The sequence below is a fragment of the Diadema setosum genome, chromosome 19 (genome assembly GCF_964275005.1).
Source record: "Diadema setosum chromosome 19, eeDiaSeto1, whole genome shotgun sequence".
In the NCBI taxonomy this organism is placed as follows: Eukaryota; Metazoa; Echinodermata; class Echinoidea; order Diadematoida; family Diadematidae; genus Diadema; species Diadema setosum.
In genome coordinates, this window is record NC_092703.1 from 26,918,366 (window position 1) to 26,936,125 (window position 17,760).

The 17,760-nt window shown below is 39.5% G+C and overlaps 1 protein-coding gene across 1 annotated transcript in view; it reads left to right on the forward strand.

The window, feature by feature from the left end:
• Positions 1 to 8,436: 8,436 nt before the first annotated feature.
• The window catches only part of LOC140242389 (uncharacterized), a 200,169-nt gene continuing 190,845 nt past the window's right edge, over positions 8,437 to 17,760 (forward strand). The window contains exons 1-3 of the mRNA XM_072322125.1: positions 8,437 to 8,540; positions 12,522 to 12,661; positions 13,631 to 14,176. Of these exons, the coding sequence (XP_072178226.1) occupies positions 12,556 to 12,661; positions 13,631 to 14,176 (652 nt within the window). The 5' untranslated portion in view covers positions 8,437 to 8,540; positions 12,522 to 12,555. The remainder of the gene's footprint in view (positions 8,541 to 12,521; positions 12,662 to 13,630; positions 14,177 to 17,760) is intronic.

Below are 17,760 nucleotides of genomic sequence, written 5' to 3' on the forward strand. Positions count from 1 at the left end.
TCATTAACAACTGTAGCAGCTAGCATCTCAGGAACAGCAGCAGCACCTCTCGGCGCAGGAGCAGCATTAGCAGAGCCTGTAAAGTGCAACTGTAGCAGCTGAACTTCTCCATACAATGTAGTCGCGAAGCCTCTATGTACTACAGTAGGCCTACCGACAGTACTATTGCAACAGAGCGTCTACGTATGCTACTGTAAAACTCTACATTTGTAGCAGCATGATCCTAACTTTCAACTGTAGCAGCTGAGCCTTTCAGACTGTAGCAGCAGAGCCTCTACGTACAACCGCAGAGAGTAGTGGTGATGAGGATGTTTTTCCTTCTGCCTATAATGGTAAGTTTGATTCGTAACAAATGATTATGGTACCGGTACTTGTGGACCATAAAGTGTACCGGGAACCAGGTATTCACAAACATTTCTCAGTTTACGGTGAATGGAATAGGTCATTTATTACTTTCAGTGGAATAGATGATTGAACAATACCATGTCATTTGACAGAAATCACTGTTTTGATATCTGAATGTACTAGGTAATGTAGTCATACCTTTTCTGTAATGTCGATCTTATCTAACTCTACTGTCAAGTATCTTATGCAGATATTAACCTGGTGAGGACAGGCTCATGTTGATATTACAAGCTCTTCCCTAGGCACCTGCTTGAGCATACTTGGGGGAAGTTTCTAATGGCCTTACTGTAATTATTTCATACATGTATATCAATGTTGACTGCTACTCAATGTATTAAAAGAGAAAAAAGCAAGCACTAACACTTCTGTGTATAAGATTGTTAGGTTTTGATGTGAAAGACATCACATTTCTAATCAAAGAATGTGTAGCAGTTATCATTATTTACCTTTGCCAACCCCAAGGTGTAAAAGCTCGACCAATAGCACCTGAATTACTATGCCCTTCAGAGATCAGCAGACTTTGATGACAATTTTTTTTGCATTTCAATAGGTATGCTGGCTGTAGCTATTTTCATTTTGTCTCACAAAATGTGGTAGGTGATTGCCTGTAAAGAATTTCCTTATGTTACTTTGGTTTTTTCTTCTGAAATTGTGCTTTAGCTGTAAGAAATACTCTTCTTCACATTTTTCAAACCTGCAGGTACTTGTAATGTTTTATCACATAGTGTATGACACAACTGTCAAATTTCTCACTGAAATTGTCCATACAATTTTGTGTGTTTTTGAACCACCGTAGGCATAGATGTTCTTGTCAAGTGGAAGAGGGATGGTTCTATGAATCCTGTCAGCTCAAGTGACCTCTATCATGCTCAACGGACCAAACCGAAACAAGGTTCCTGCGTACATATGAGAAGTGAAATGGCTGGTGGAAAGGGAGGGTGCTTCAAGTCTTCAACATGCCCATGGATGGACGTAGGATGTCAGATGACGAGGGCATTCCTCTTTCTGCCTGAGGTAATTTGAATACATAGTTACTGATTTGTTCTACATCAATAAGTTTATCAAGATATATTATGTCTTTTTTCATTTTAAAATGATGTAGAGATTTTTATGCATAGTATCATGTAGGTACAATGTACTTTCATTGCATTACCATTTCAATATAAATGTTCAATTCTGTGTAATGAATAAAACAAATGTCGCAATTGCAGTTTGTAATGACTGTAGGATGCTGAAGACTGTTAGCTCTCCACTTCCTTTCTTTAAAAGTCTGATATTGATTATTACTTACAATTTATTATGTCAACGTCTCTTCTCAGTCCCAAAACAAAATCAATTACTGATAATTTGCTTTATGTGCATGTAATACACTGTAGATTCTAGTGTCCATGATAGATGTTTGCAAGTATATCTAGTATAATTCTTGTTGATTCTACCCACAGGATGGTCACATAATTTTTTTCATTGATGCATTGTTTACAACTTCCCCAGCAGTATCGTTACTTGCGACAGCAGTAGCAGAGCCTCAACGTCGATTTGTGACAGCTGAATCCCCAGAAACATCAGCAGCACCGCTTGAAGCAGCAGCAGCAGCAGCAGCAGCAGCAGCAGCGGAGCCTGTACATACAGCCCTAGCAGCTGAGCCTCTAAGTACGACAACAGTGGTAGAGCCTCTACTTACAACTGTAGCAACTGAGCCTCTACTTACCACTGTAGCAGCAGAGCCTCTTCTTGCAACTTTAGCATCTGCACTTCCAGGAACATTAGCAACACTGCTAGAAGCAGCAGCAGCAACAGAAGCAGAGCCTCTACAAACAACTGTGGTGTCCGCATTCTAAGAAACAACGCAGCAATGTTACCTTTGAAGCTGAAGAAAATTCGACTGGAGTTGAGAAGTTCAGGGCATTGTATAACTGTTGTTTGTATTTCTTGCATTATCTGTCTGTGTGGTGCAAATTCCTAAAAAAGCAATTATGAGCCAAAACTTAATTTTCCAATAACAAATGTAAAATAATTTAAACATGTGATAAATACTTTGATTATCTTTTTTTTTTCTTTTATCCTTCACTCTTGTAAGAAAAAGTTTGTGGCAGGCAACCTGTAAAATTTAAAGAAAATAGTTTGTCTTCTGCAAAGAATAGTTAAAAAAAACAGTAAATGAAGTAACAATTATTCAACCAGACTTGGCAGTTTCATCAAATTATGTATTTGTTTTCCTTGCATTAGGTGTACCTGATTTCAATTTGAAAGCAGACTAAGTCCTCCACTCTTATTTCAGATTACAAAGAATACTGAACCTTGCTGGATGATGGAAAACTGTTAAATCTCGAGAAAGCAATGTCCCTGTCAGACATTGAAGAACCGATTTTGATGGTAACCGGACACAGGAAAGCAATAGAAAACTGTTTGTGAAGTGTTATGGAAGTACAGCATATTCATATTATGCTGTATGTATTCTATACTGCCCTTTATCTAGTCTTGTTGGTATACATCTGGTCGTATTTACATTATTATGTGTAGTGCACTAACTGTTGACCAACTTTCCTAAAATAAAGACCATTTAGGCAAACTATTGTACATGTTTCTTGTAAGGAAAGGAAAGGGAATTATTGGTGAATTTCTTGCTCATAGTGCCTTGTACAAATATAGACTTGATGCATGATCAAGTTTGTAATACTTTCTGGTAATTATTTTATCTTCAGTGTTACATATTTGCTACATGCTTTCAATAATTTCAACACAGTTTCACACAAATCGACCAATTTTTATCACTTCGGGAGGACCTTATTCAAATATAAAATAAACAATAGAAATAAAGTGTAGTGTTCCAGTATGTATTCCATTTATTGTCTCTTCATTGCAAATTTGGAAACTACTGCCATTGAGGCTTTTGAGGGAGTGGAAGATAGATGTCAGTGCAAAGCCAGAAGATTTTCATGTGGAAGAATATGTAGGTACTGACATCAGTTCTATTCCTGATAGATCTTCAGTTGTCATGAAAAAATTAATGGAATCTAAAACAGAATTGTCAAGAAAAAGCTGAACAGTGGGGAAGCCTACAAAAAGTCAGAAATATTTGTAGATGGTAGAACACATTTTAACCATCAAAGATGTGATTTAACACGTAACCATATCAATCTTTGGCTATGATTGCCTCAGTGAAAATGGCAGAATGTCTATCAGACAATATTATCATGCCTTGAAAATTCTGGTCCTAGAAAGAGAATGGCTAGCCAGACATGTTATTAACATGTTGTCCCCCATCCTAAGGACAGCAAAAAGAGACAAATGACGTACACTACTCTCCTCCCAGCAGTCCAGTAGTTGGCAGACTGTTAAAGTTTGTAGACTCGTGTTTATAAACACATTGGGTATCACTTTCATTAATTCAACCCTGGGCAAAATTACCTTGTGAAGTTTGAGGAGAATGGTACACTTGATCATGTTATTGCACTATTTGTGACTAACACGCGTACTACTGTAATACATTAAAGTCAAGGAAATGCAGAACTTCTCACCAATTTACATGTCAGATTACCTCGTGAAGTGTTGGGAGAATTTTGTATTTTGTACATGTTATTGCACCACTTTTATAGTGGTCAGAACACAATTCTGAAATGCAGCAAATGCCTAACTTCTCATTCCAAGTGAGATTACATAGTGAAGTATCATGGAGAATGTCACATTTATTTTGTATCAATTGTAATTTAATGTATTGTAATAATAGTGTGCAATGTAATTATTGTGAGCTGTCGAAAATGCAAAAAAAAATCACTCTATGAATTTACAGGTTATATCTGGAAGTTTGAGGAGAATGCTTTGTTTTGTAGTTACTGTATGTAATTATGAACACACATGTGGAATGGTGCATTTTGAATTAATAAAATGCAGAATTCTTCACAAACTTGGGGACTGGTGAATAGAAAACAAAAAAAAAAGAACAAAAGAAAAAAAAAAGAGGAGTGAGAGAGACACAGATACCTAGAATTGGGAGAACAAGGTGATTATGACTGCTATGTACTAGAGGGTATGTGTGTGTGTGTGTGTTTGTTCGAGTGTGTGTACTGGTATGTGCATGTATAGTGTGTGTTTGTGTATGTTTGTGTTTGCATGGGTGTAATTATATTCTCTCAATAATGAAAATTTACACTTTTTTATAGACAGTGACTACCAGGCGCACTTTTAGTACTCATCCAGTAGTCAATAAAAACCCATTGCACAGTTTGATAACATTACTGGCATCAATGTGTCAGAAAGTAGGTTGTGTGTGTGGGTTCGAGTGTGTTTACTGGTATATGTGCGTGTATGTGTGTTTGTGTATGTTTGTGTTTGTATGGGTGTAATTATATTCTCTCAATACTGATAATGACTTAACACTTGTAATATAGTGAATGACTACCAGGCACGCTTTAATAGAACGGTACTCATCCAATCAAAAACCCATTGCACAGTTTGATAACATTACTCGCATCAACAATTAATGTGTAAAAGTACAGGTAGGTTGTATAGTTTGAGAAAATAACTGGTGTTTGTTACACTTTCCTAATATCCATGATTATGATACAACTAACATGAATGAACATGAATGAACATGAATGAATCACAATCCCACTACCTAGAGCGGCGAATGTATACATTACACTGTGCGCGTACCACCTAAGCGTGTGGAATGTGTGATGATACGCGCCATTTTATGTTACATTTGCCGGTTCGTAATGCGCACTCGCTACGTCCACACGTATTGAGCATGGGCTTTACGAACCGGCAAATGTATACATTTGCCGGTTCGTAATGCCCTCTCTTTAGTACGCGATGTACTTGTACGTAAAACGCTGAAATGGGGGGTTTTACGAACCGGCAAACGCACTTTGCATCACTACCACAGAGCCCCAGGTGCAGCTTCAAAATAATATTTAGTATCAGACAAAGCAGAAAATTCCGCTTTCATCACTCTCTTAATATCATCATCAATGTGCGGTTATAAGACACGTTTTTATACGTTCAAAGAAGTCCCGATTCTTTAAACGCGATTATCTCGTAATCGTGTTTCCGCGCAAATTCGAACATTCGCCGGTTCGTAATGCGACCGACGATACACACACACTCACACAGTAAAAGCACACTTGCTCTTACAAACAGTACATTTCGAGCGCTCCTCGAATTCCTGTTCACGGCTTACCGGCTCGAACTGCATGATGCACGAGTATGTGTGTGTGTGTGTGTGTGTGTGTAACATAGCTAGTAAAATCATCTGATCAAGGAGGCTCAAGAGAATCGAGTCACAACTCTTATTCCCTTTGAAACCATGTTCGAAGCCGCCACTCAAAATATTTGAAGTATAAGATACACATGTACCAAATTGGAGCTGCCCCACAGATAGGAAGACAACAATATTGTTGATGCATGTGTCATTGCATTACAACCAGCTATCTTCTAGGAAAGATATGTCTTTATGATGGTAATAACTTTTCGTCATACCTACTTATGGAATATGAGCAAAACAAAAAGGTATAGGCAGGGTATGCGCGGATAGAAATCACAAAGGAATTGGTGAAATGAAAATCAAGTTTACTGGACATGGACATGTCCGGGCACAAATCTGACATATTGATTTATAAAGAACTGTTATCGAAGATTATTCCATATCAGTTTTATTTGACGGATAGCGGAAAAGTGTTAAAATCGGCATTCATAGAGGGTGTACTTCCAAATACTTTCACAACAAACAGCTTCGGTTTACCCTTTTGTAGGTATTTATGGACGAATTTAACTTTTGTTTTAAAATATGTTTTATCATGAGGAGAAATTTCATGTCATCTAATAAATAAACAAGCAAAATATACCCGATATAATGCTAGAGTTCAAAATCCTTCTTCTGATTGCCCAGAATGATGGCGGCTTCAAACATCGAACGTCAAAGGTAATGCACGTGTGGAATTCTTTTGTGCATCCATAGAAATCTGACATACTGTATGAATAATTATGGCCATTTGGAACTCCAGCTCTAGAACCTCCTTGATCAGTGTTAATGCGCAGAACATAATAACTGTCTTAAATCAAGGCCGGGAAATGCATGGGCAGTTGTGGTATTGGTATATCACCGCTCACATGGCTCAGACATTTTGTAGCGAAATGCCGGTACTTTTAAAGAGAAAGCTATAGTTTTTAGCTAAATGATAATGATTTGTAATTTCACTTTCCACCCTTTCCGCACATTTTTCCAGAGTGAAAACAGCTAGTAAGTGGAGAGGATAAAAATGTCTGTCTTAATTACACTATCAGGAAAGGTCATAATAGCGCATAGCGAGCGAATCGGTAATTTCCAACCCAATGACACGAAATCAGTCATGCATTGTTCTGAGGTTTGCTGCTCCTCATCATTGGCGTTTATTCAAAGACGTTTTAGTATGAAAAGGCGATCAGCCAAATAAGACCGGAATTAGGAAAACAACTATTTTGTCAGTGACGATGCACGATTATGCAATCATCATTTTCGATATAATGTTGTGTAATGATACACAAAGTTATCACTACCCCCTCCCATTCTACACTGATGACTGGACATACACCACCAGTTCACCTCCACCAGTCAATGACCCCTACCAATGCTCTCCTCATCCAGTGAGTCATCAACCTTCATCATCCCTTGGGTACTTCTAGCCCCATCTAATTTACGACCAGGCTAAGCCAAACCTAAACATCCTGCCGTTCCTCCATTGATTACTTAGAATTATTGTTAAATCCAAATCCAAGAATACTACCTCCTCTTTAAAACTAGTCCCGCCTTTGTTCCTATACCAACCAAAGTTTTGCCCAATTAAAACCCCTCTTTAACACAAAGACTCCACCCCCATTCACCCATTCATAGTGTGTCACAACAGTGTAACCAGTAACCACCAGTGTAATCCTCGTGACTGAATGTATGATCAGAGAATTGGATCATGTCTTGAAGAAGACTTAAAGAGTTCGGATTCAACATCCACCATGGGAACATGCCACCTTCGGATTGCTCTCTGATATTATTGTAAATGCGACTTGCACTTGTAAACTTTTGGAGTCTTGAGTTAAACTTAAACTCAAGAAATAAATATACTCTGAAAGACAAATCCAGTCTCCGGAGCCTATGTTTCTCTTGCGTCTTCTTATGCATATCTGGACTTGGTACCTCTATATCAATCAATGAACATACCGATCCCAAGTAGCTAAACACCGCTACACAACAATAATATCTGTATGTACTCATTAAAGATGCGCATATAATCAGGTGGCGGCGGATCTCATGTAGGACCTTAGATACTTCAAAATGGTTGTTCACTATTTAAAAGTCTACTCGTCAAAACATGTAGGTCCATACTTGCAGTCTGTGTAACTGACATAACGGTACAAGATGTTTTGCGAGTAAATATCTGCTAGGTTTTTAAACATAATTCCGTTCTCATTCAGTATGTACAATTTCATCTTCTTCTTGAGAATGCATGGTAGAAGTTTCACCAAACTTGACAGGGGAGGGGAGGGGGAGAGGGGAGGGATGAAAGTGAGGGAAGGGATTGGATTAATTTCTTCTTGAAATCACATGGTCATTATGGATCAAATGGGGGGATGTAGATTTTTGTTTTTCTTTTAAACTGCATGGTAAAATTTTCAAAATTCTTGCTAGTTTTTCTCTTCCTCAGTGTGATAGAATAGGGGCCTAGAGAGTTTACAAATGGCATCATACCCCCCCCCCCCTCAGAAGCCCTCAAAACTACCCCTCCCCTACCCCCCCCCCCCCAACTTTGCGTTGTTCTCAGGTTTGCAAGAATCCCCGTGAAAAGATGGATGGATCAGACGTCAGACGCCGGGTCGCGGCGAAGGTGTGCGGCACGGTGAAGGCGAGACCCCCCCCCCCCCCCCCCCACACACACACACACACATACACACACGCACACACACGCCACGCCGCCCCTCGAAACTCGCCTCGGTTTGTTACGTCCACGGTACGGAAGCGCCTAGCGCCTAATGCTAGCGAATCGCGCTGGTCGGCCTGGTTGGACGGTACCGTCCGTACATCCTATGTAGTGCGTAGGATCTTTGTTTCGTACTTTCACTCACACCAAGCACTTGTGACAGAAAGGGAACAACATCTTCTGTGAAATGTAAGTAAAATGGCAGTAGAAAAAAATAATCTTACTGTTTCAATTCCTAAGTTAAATCCAGTCACTGTTCTCATTCAACTTGTTGGAGGTATTTGCATCATGTGATAAACTACTTTACTTAGTCCCGTGCACGCATTTTGAGCGTATTGAACGAACGTCAGTTTTTGGTTTTGCGCACCATCCAGTAAATTTACGGTACTAGCAGAGCTACCAAGTCTCACGCATTCTGCGTGAGACTCAAGCATTTAGGGTCTGTCTCACGATCTCACGCATGGCACCTATTTTTCTCACGCATCTGGTGAAGTCTGCAATTTGGTCGTCGGGGAAATGTTCTGCGGAGACTGCGTCTGGCTTCACGGATCCGGAGGAGAGCGATAACGTCAAAAAAAAAATATGATATGACTCCTCCGATCCTCTGGACAGATGAGATGGATCTTTCTGTCGAGTAGTACAGTAGTAGTAAATTTTAATATGTCCCCCATGCCATATATACAATGCAATGGCCTCACTATTTTTTTTTTTTTTTTTTAAAGTTTACAAATACAGCGACCCCAACCAATATTAACCGCACCAGCGACCCCAACCCGTACCGAGTTTAATAGTAATAATACAGCGCCCGCCCCGCGCCGGGGTTACTGCTCAAGTAACTGCAACCAGCCCCAACAACGCTATAAAAGGAGCGCCCCTGGCTGGCCGGGGTTACTGCTCAAGATGCCTAAATGGGTAATGATAAATGTGACCCTGCATCACAAAACAAACAAAAAGTCGGCAGACATGAATTTTTAGTTAAGAGTAGATTCTGAAAGAGCAGACTCTAAGCTTTAAAATGAGGTATAACTCAATTCAAATGGACTCTCCTAACCTATCTAAATATTGGAGAGAAAGGACACACTCTGGAAAGTGTGAACTGAGAAAACGGGCTCTGAAGTACCAGTACAGGGTGTATTCAAGCGCTTAATCTTTACCAAGCTGTGCTAGCTGTGGGATGAATTGAACAAAAAACAGGATTTTAACCACCAGAGCAATAACAATGAAGGGATTATCAGATTAAGCTGAAATTGAGCATACTTCATTAGCACATTCTGTACATGTTTAATACCAACTTTCAATGCAGTAGCACCATTCTCTCTAAAGTTATTGGAGTTGAAAGTGAAGTGTATGGACAGGGTTTTTGAGAAATGGGAAGAGGGTTCTAAGATGAGAAACAACTAATCACACTATTCCCCCAAAAAGTGTTCGAGAAAAACTGCTGAAAACACAAGTTCCTGTTTGTTTTATGATCCCAAACTTTAATATCACATAGAAAAAGACTTGCTCTTTCAGAAAATATGAAAAACTTAAGATTGGTTAGGTTGACCGATTTCCCCTATTTTCAGTCCTCACACAAAATCACTGTGTGAGACTTTTTGTTCGTTTTGTAGTGCACGGTCACAAATTATGGACTGTCTACTTTCGAGGGATAGACTACGTCTATGACATTAAAGGCATAAGTTACCATTTGCAGATGAAAAACAACAACAGCAACAACAACAACAACAACAACCCAGCATTTAATAGCACTTCAAAATAATTCAAAAATGTGAGTTAGGGATAGAAACAACTACTGTAAAAATTTGAATCAGTAAAATCAATGCTAAATACTGTTAAATATAATATACAAAATGTGAACAATAGTTGTGTGTTGGACCTGTGCGCTATACAAGTAGCCACTATTATTATTATTATTATAAAAATGTTTCCAGACTAAACTGTCTACAGTTACATTTTATTGAGAAAAATACTGATTTTTCGTTATACAGTACCGGTAGTTAAGGCTTTATTGCACAAATTTATATGGTAGGATGTTTTGTGGTACAACAGACCTACACATATGCATGAAATGTGATAACTTGAACATTTTTGAAATCACTACTCCCAAAGGTAAACAGGACCTTTAATTGCCCTCGCTAGAATTGTATTGCCCTCGTCTTCGACACGGGCAATACAATTCAATAAATGTCGTATCCCCCTCAAGGCCAGTCCATGAATATATTAATACTATCCAGCCTCTTTTTGTCCAGATCTTTTTTTTTTTATGCCTCCGAGTCCGTGATAAAGTGTCGCCGGAGGCATTATATTTCGGGTTGTCTGTCCGTCCTTCCGTAGATGTAAACAGTTATGTCGACAGCATATCCAAAAAAATCCTAATGAAACTTGGCATGTATATGTATGAGTGGGCGAAGTTGTGCCCATCAACTTTTTAGCGCACATGCTCAAGGTCAAAGGTCAAGGTCAAATGCTCAAAATTTAACTCTTTCCCCCATATCTATGCAATGCATGAAGATATTTTCTTGAAACTTAGTCTATACAGTTGTACATTAACTACAGGAGAATCTCGGGTCGTGAGGTCAAAGGTCAAGTAAAAATGTTAAAATTTGACTTTTTCCTCCATATCTCACAAATGGTTTAAGGTATCTTTGTGGAACTTATGCATACTGACTGGCAGTGATTATCTAGAGAATCTAGGGGTCATGGATCAAAGGTCAGCGTCAACTCAAAATTTCACTATTTCCCTCTTATCTGCAGGGTACAGGCATGATTATTCTTGAAACTTTATAGCGCACATATGCATGTATTACTATTTCACTTCTTCCTTAAACTTATAAGAGGGTCAAAAGTCAAGTAAAAATCCTCAAATCCCCAAATACCTGCACTCTTAGACAATTATACAACTGTTGTTGTACAGTAGCCATTTATCCAGTTTAACCTAGTTCAAGGAAAATGAACAGGCAACACTTTGGTGACAAACCTGTCATTTTAAATTTAATATTTTGTTAATTACGTGAAACTGTCATCACACATTGTCAAGACTTTGCCATAGGGTCTACAATGTATTAAGAGAACCATGCATTATGGCGGAGGCATACCAGTCGCCATATTGACATTTCTAGTTTATGATATCATGCTAGCAGTCTCGGCAAGAATTTTTTTTTTTCTCTCAATCTGATAAATATGGGGAAAAGGGGGATTTCAAACTCAAACAAAATTCCTACACAAACTCACTTGATTTACATATTATTCGTAACCATAATTAACATGTACATTCAAATCAAATTTTCATCTAAATGATGTGCATTCAGATATTCACTACCCCCCAAATCACGACAAGGACATGGACAGAACACAGTACAGGCAATCATTCATTGAGCAAACAGAGAACTGTGAACACAGACCAGCTGACGAAGATGTGACACGTTCACACAAAATTGATACAGGGTACAGTATGTGCTGCTCTTATTCTCATTGCTACTTTACGTGTAGGTCACATGCACAGCCATCGATATGACGAGACTGGCATTGGTTCACGTTCATTGTCTGGGCGATGAATGACAGTATCACGCACAATTTGTACACACACTTACAATCACACACAAGTTTTACTCAATCGCACAATTTGTGCACACACTTACAATCACACACAAGTTTTACTCAATTGTTATGTGCCAAGTATCGTTCCGTACGGTACTGTGTTTAAGCATCAATCTAACGACTTTACCGAGCCTTGATGATCAAAGTTTGAAATTTATTTTTGTCCACTCATTCTCTTTCTTTCCAAGACCTGCTTGATACATTCCTCATATTATTAGGTAAATTTGGCAACACATTGATTTCATTTTGGTGTGAAAAAAAAAAATCTGTTTATAATTTGCACTGATAGCAAAAAAAAAAGAGTTTCAGTGTACGCGACGTGCAATAGGTTACATGTACATGTACAGTGGACATGTGTGGCTACCATTTCCATTGGGTAGGCAGCTGCATGTAGCATACAGTGAGTCTCCCATACCCAGCCAAATCCCTTATCCAGATGAGCACCGGTCCTAGCATGTCCGGATAAGAGAGGTCAGATCAACCCTACTGCCCGCCTGCATCGTGGGACCTATAAGGACGTAATAATTAAGTCTTTGATAGGGATGTACTTGATAGTTTATTGCTTCCTTTCAGCTGCAGCTTCTTCGCCATCATACAATAAATCAACATGGCTGTCTCGTGGATTAAGATGGAGGTAGAAGAAGATGATGACAAAAATGAAGCAGAACATGCATCACAGTGGAAGGACTTTATGGAAGACATCAATGAACCAGGTAATTTTTTTTTTTCCTACCAAGCTGAAGCAGTTTCTGTCACACTTTGATTTGCTTTGCTGTGCTGTTATGATAATGTGACAAAGGATCCAAAAGTAGCTGACAGCTGAGGCGGAAAAACTGAGTTTGAAGTCAGATCATAAAAATTGGTGGAAACCATCAAATTTCTGTTTTTGGCATAATGTTGTGGCCTAATGTTTCGTCTGTCATCTGCCGAAGTCTCAAAGCTAAATGCTCAGAGGAAAGGCAAGAAATTAACATTTTTCTGGGCCATTATTTTCCGCCCTCAATGGAACAGAAACGTGTCCGAAAATCTGAATTTAATGCTGCAGATAAAATCCGCCCCTGGCAACAAGGGAATGATTTTATTGGTCAATGCGTGGCATCCTCTTTACTGATTGGTCGAGCATAGACCGCTAGTGCTAAGCTTGAATGAACATCGCTAGGGTTGCTACATAACGTATGAACAGACCTTCTATTGTCAAGAGATGAAAACTGTCTTACCTCCCCTTGATCACAATTGCGTCAGAAAGAACACTTTGAAGGTGGTTTTCTCGGAACGCTCATTTTCCGTTACCACTCGACATGGTCTCATAAAATCATCAATATCTCGGCAACTGAGTACTTTTATGAGTCATGTTTTATATGAAATGAAAATGGAAGAAAGAGGGAATAATATCACATCATTTTAAGAAAATCGGATCCTTTCGTTGTAGCAGGTCACATATTCAGTAAAAGTCTTACAATGAATTACAATCATGGGCATCGCAATCGTACTTGTATGTTTTTTTCTTTTTAAAGTTGCATTACTTATCTAGTTAAAGCATTTAATTATGAGGACAGGTCATTTTATCCGCTTCCCAGAAATACATGTAATTCCAATAGAATGAATAGATTTAATGATGTACATCTTTGTGAATATTGCCAGTAACTTCTCATTTCATACAATGTTTGTCTTTCAACACCCAGTTGCAGAAGAATGTGATACCCGCCTGTGTTCACCTTCCTCCATTCCAAGACTCGAGATGGAAAGAGAAGTCTTTGTCAGGACTTACAAGCTACCTCTGTGTGAAGATTGTGGGGAAGCGTTTGCACGCAGTGAAGATTTCAGACAGCACCTGATGACAAGACATAGACACACCCAAAAGAGCCCCACCCCACCAGGCGATGGTGATGATAGGAATGTATCCAATGTACATCATTCTCCTACCACAAGCTCAGTGTCTGATGACAGAACGTTTATTGTCACACAAAGAGAGCAACTTCATAGTCACCAGGCTGACGTTGAGGCCATATCCACTGGACTGGTAGAGTATCCCACCGAGGTAACTCTCAAAGTGGAACCTCCATCTGAACCAGTAGAGTATCCCACTGAAGTGATTCTCAAAGTGGAGCCTCCATTTGGACAGGTAGAGTATCCCACTGAGGTAACTGTCAAGGTTGAACCTCTGTCTCCAGGAGACGTGCAGACACAAGAAGCAATCAACCTCTCCAACAACTTCAACAACTGTGTTGGTAAGTTGGTAACAGAGAGAGCAAAGAGATGCCCCTTATGAGTAGGTGAAAGCTTCCAAGTTTTATTAGAAAGAATTTTAGTACTATGAATGTAGAATGAAACTACGTAACAGACCTGAAGTTGACCTAGAATGCCTTCATTCATGCTTACCTCTGTACTTTGAAAATAACCTAAAGTTGTCACTTTTGTCAGATTTGAGATGCATGGTCACATGTATATTGTAACCCCTCGATACAACTTTTTTTTTTTAAATAATACTTGAGTCCATGTCTGCTTTTTTTCAATATGTTCTTCTCTTGTTGTGAATGTGAGCTTTTGTTCTATATCATATTGTGTTGTTTAATGCACTGTAAACTGATTATACCAGGGAGGTGTTACAGAGATGGAGTGGCAAATCTTCGTAATTCATGCAAACACATGTTTGGGTTCAAGGCGTTACAATGGGATGTCTAGCATTCCACTACGCTTTGAAGTCATGCTCGGCACCGCTCTAGTTGCAAGACGAAGTTCGGAGACGAAGAAAACATTTCACCTTTCGTTGAATGACAAGCTTTATTTCACCGCAAAATTTTAAATGAAATACTCGAATTGATTCAGAATAGTTTAGGAAAGAATTCAATATTATTAACATGTATTTCTAGTTTCTCCGTTATTCGCAAATTGAAATGAAATGAAAATTAGGCCCTCTTAAAAACCTAATATTGTTCTATAATGCGCACATTTCTGCATGTTAATTTTCTATCTTTTAATAAGGGATATTTTGATCTTACAAATAAAGTACTCCGTTAAAGCGTGTTCCATCGTGGTTTTAAACTATTTGCTGTTAAAATTGTGAGTTTTACACTGCATTTTGATTCGCTGCTCCAATTCAAGGTACACAAATTCATTGTTGCCATCACATTGAAAGAGAGAGCGAATTGCAGTAGGAGCAAATATTTCTAGATGTGAGAGCACTAGTCCAGATTATTGATGCCCTCTTTTGTCAAAGCACATGGGTAACACCTGTAGTTGAACGCATAACTTCTCGGCAGTGCCGCACATGACTTCAAAGGAGAGCAGTAGTTGCCTCTCCTTCTCTAGCACCTCCCTGATTATACAAACTCACTGAAAAACAGCCTTGAGGCTGATAATTTTTGTTTTGTTTTGTTTTGTTTTCTCCTGACATATAACGTGAACACTGTATGTGTAGGAGCATGGCTTCCATTCATCATCCTTGGCCAGCAATGTCCTCACATTACAGTGCACTCCCATTTTTGTGAACACGATTGAACGAAATGGTTACAACAAAGTAAAAAGTCAGACTGCAATATTATCCACTCTATATTATTGAATGTTTATTTGTTCGGTTATATATAATGAAAGAAAACTACTGGTCCATAGGACTTCGTTATAATTGGAGTCCACTGTATTGTGTGTGTAAGAGTATGCTCCATTGTACAAAGATGGACTTCAATCTCACATAATTTTGTGAGTAAGAGCATGCTTCCATCTTACGTGTATGTATATTTTTACTTGGTTATCAATCTCCTCAAATAACTGTGTGTGTAAGAGCATGTATCCACTGTACATTATTTGTACATTGTACTTGCATGGCTATTAATCTCCTCACATATCTTTGTGTATAAGAGTGTACAGTGTAAGAGCATGCTTCCGTTGTACATATTATGCAATTGACTATCGATCTCCTCAAACGTATTACAGAGCATACATGTACATGTACACTATTGGCTATTTTATGACCTTGCCAGCTATCGCCCAGTGTCGAACCTACCATTCCTTGCCAAAGTGATGGAGAAAATTGTAGCTAGTCGCCTGACAGCTTATCTGCAAGGTAATGATCTCTATGAATGCCTTCAGTCAGTATACAGGAAGAATCACAGCATTGAGACAGCACTTTTGAAGGTCTCGACATCCTTACATCAGTTGATGACAGGAAGGCAGTTGCCCTTGTTCTACTTGACATGACAGCTGCCTTTAATACTGTTGACCATACTCTCCTTCTGGAGAGACTGAGGAAAGATTTTAGCATTGATGCAACTGCACTCCAGTGGCTCAGATCTTACCTCAACAAGCAGTAGTCATCAATGGAAGGCTGTCCCCTGAGACCACCCTTTGTTATGGAGTTCCACAGGGCTCAATCCTCGGTCCGTTGCTCTTCACACTCTACATTACCCCTCTTGGTTCTATCGTAGAGAAACATGGCCTTGGTGCACATTTCTATGCCGACGACACCCAGCTCTACCTCACTTTTGATCCAAAAGTTGGAGGCACTGAAGAACGTACAACTGCTGCTGTTGGGGCTGCCATTGAGGAGATTTGCTGTTGGATGACCAGCAACTTCTTGAAGCTCAATGACAAGAAAACAGAGTATCTGTTGCTCTTATCTCCACACATGAGGAGCAGTATCACTGGTGCTCCAGTTCTAGTCGGTGAAGAAGCTATATCTCCCAACAACAAGGCTAGAAACCTTGGTGTAGTCTTTGACAGAACAATGAGTATGGAGAAACACATATTGTATGTTTGTCAGTCAGCATACTACCAACTCCGCCAGATTGCTGAGATCAGACACTGTCTTACACGAGGTGCTGCAGAAAGTATCATTCATGCTGTGATATCTAGATTGGATTTCTGCAACTGTCTCCTTGCTGGCCTGCCATCAATATCAATCAAACGCCTCCAGGCTGTACAGAATGCTGCTGCACGCCTTCTTACCGGCACCAAGAAGTTTGACCATATCTCTCCAATACTTCGTGAGCTTCATTGGCTGCCTGTGCAACGCAGAGTGCAGTATAAGATCTTACTGCTTACTTATAAGGCTCTCCATAACTTGTCTTCTGGCTACTTGTCTGCACTTATCAGTGTACGACAGCGACGACCAGGACTACGTTGTACCGGCCTGACTCTTCGTGTTCCCAATACCTGCCTAAAAATGTATGGGGATAGAGCCTTCTCTTCTGTTGCACCACATCTGTGGAACTCTCTACCAGTCCATCTTCGGAATTGCAACAGCCTCAATACCTTCAAGTCTGAACTGAAGACTTATCTTTTCCAGCAACTTTGTGGATGATGTGTGACACTTTGTGGGAGAGCTGGGCACCTTTGAATGTTTCAACGGATAAATGGTGCTGTGTGTGTAAGAGCATGCATCCATTGTACATACATGCACTTGGCTATGTATCTCCTCACACAACTGTGTGTAAAGACATGCTTCCAGTACTTTGCTATCAGTCTCCTCACATAACTGTGTGTGTAAAAACATGCGTCCAGTATACATACGTGGCTATCATTCTCCACACATAACTGTGGGTGAGAGCATACTTCCCTCGAACATATTTAGCTGTAATTTCCCTTGCATAATTGTGTATAGGAGCATGCTTCCATTGTACACTCTTATTCAAAGGACTGACAATAAAAGTGCCTTGCCCAAATCACTACTCTACTGCCCCTGAGGGTATCAACCATTGCCTGATTGTGTGTAGGAGCATGCTTCCGTTGTGCACTCTTATTCAAAGGACTGACAACAAAAGTGCCTTGCCCAAATCACTACTCTACTGCCGTCGAGGGTATCAACCATTCCTGATGG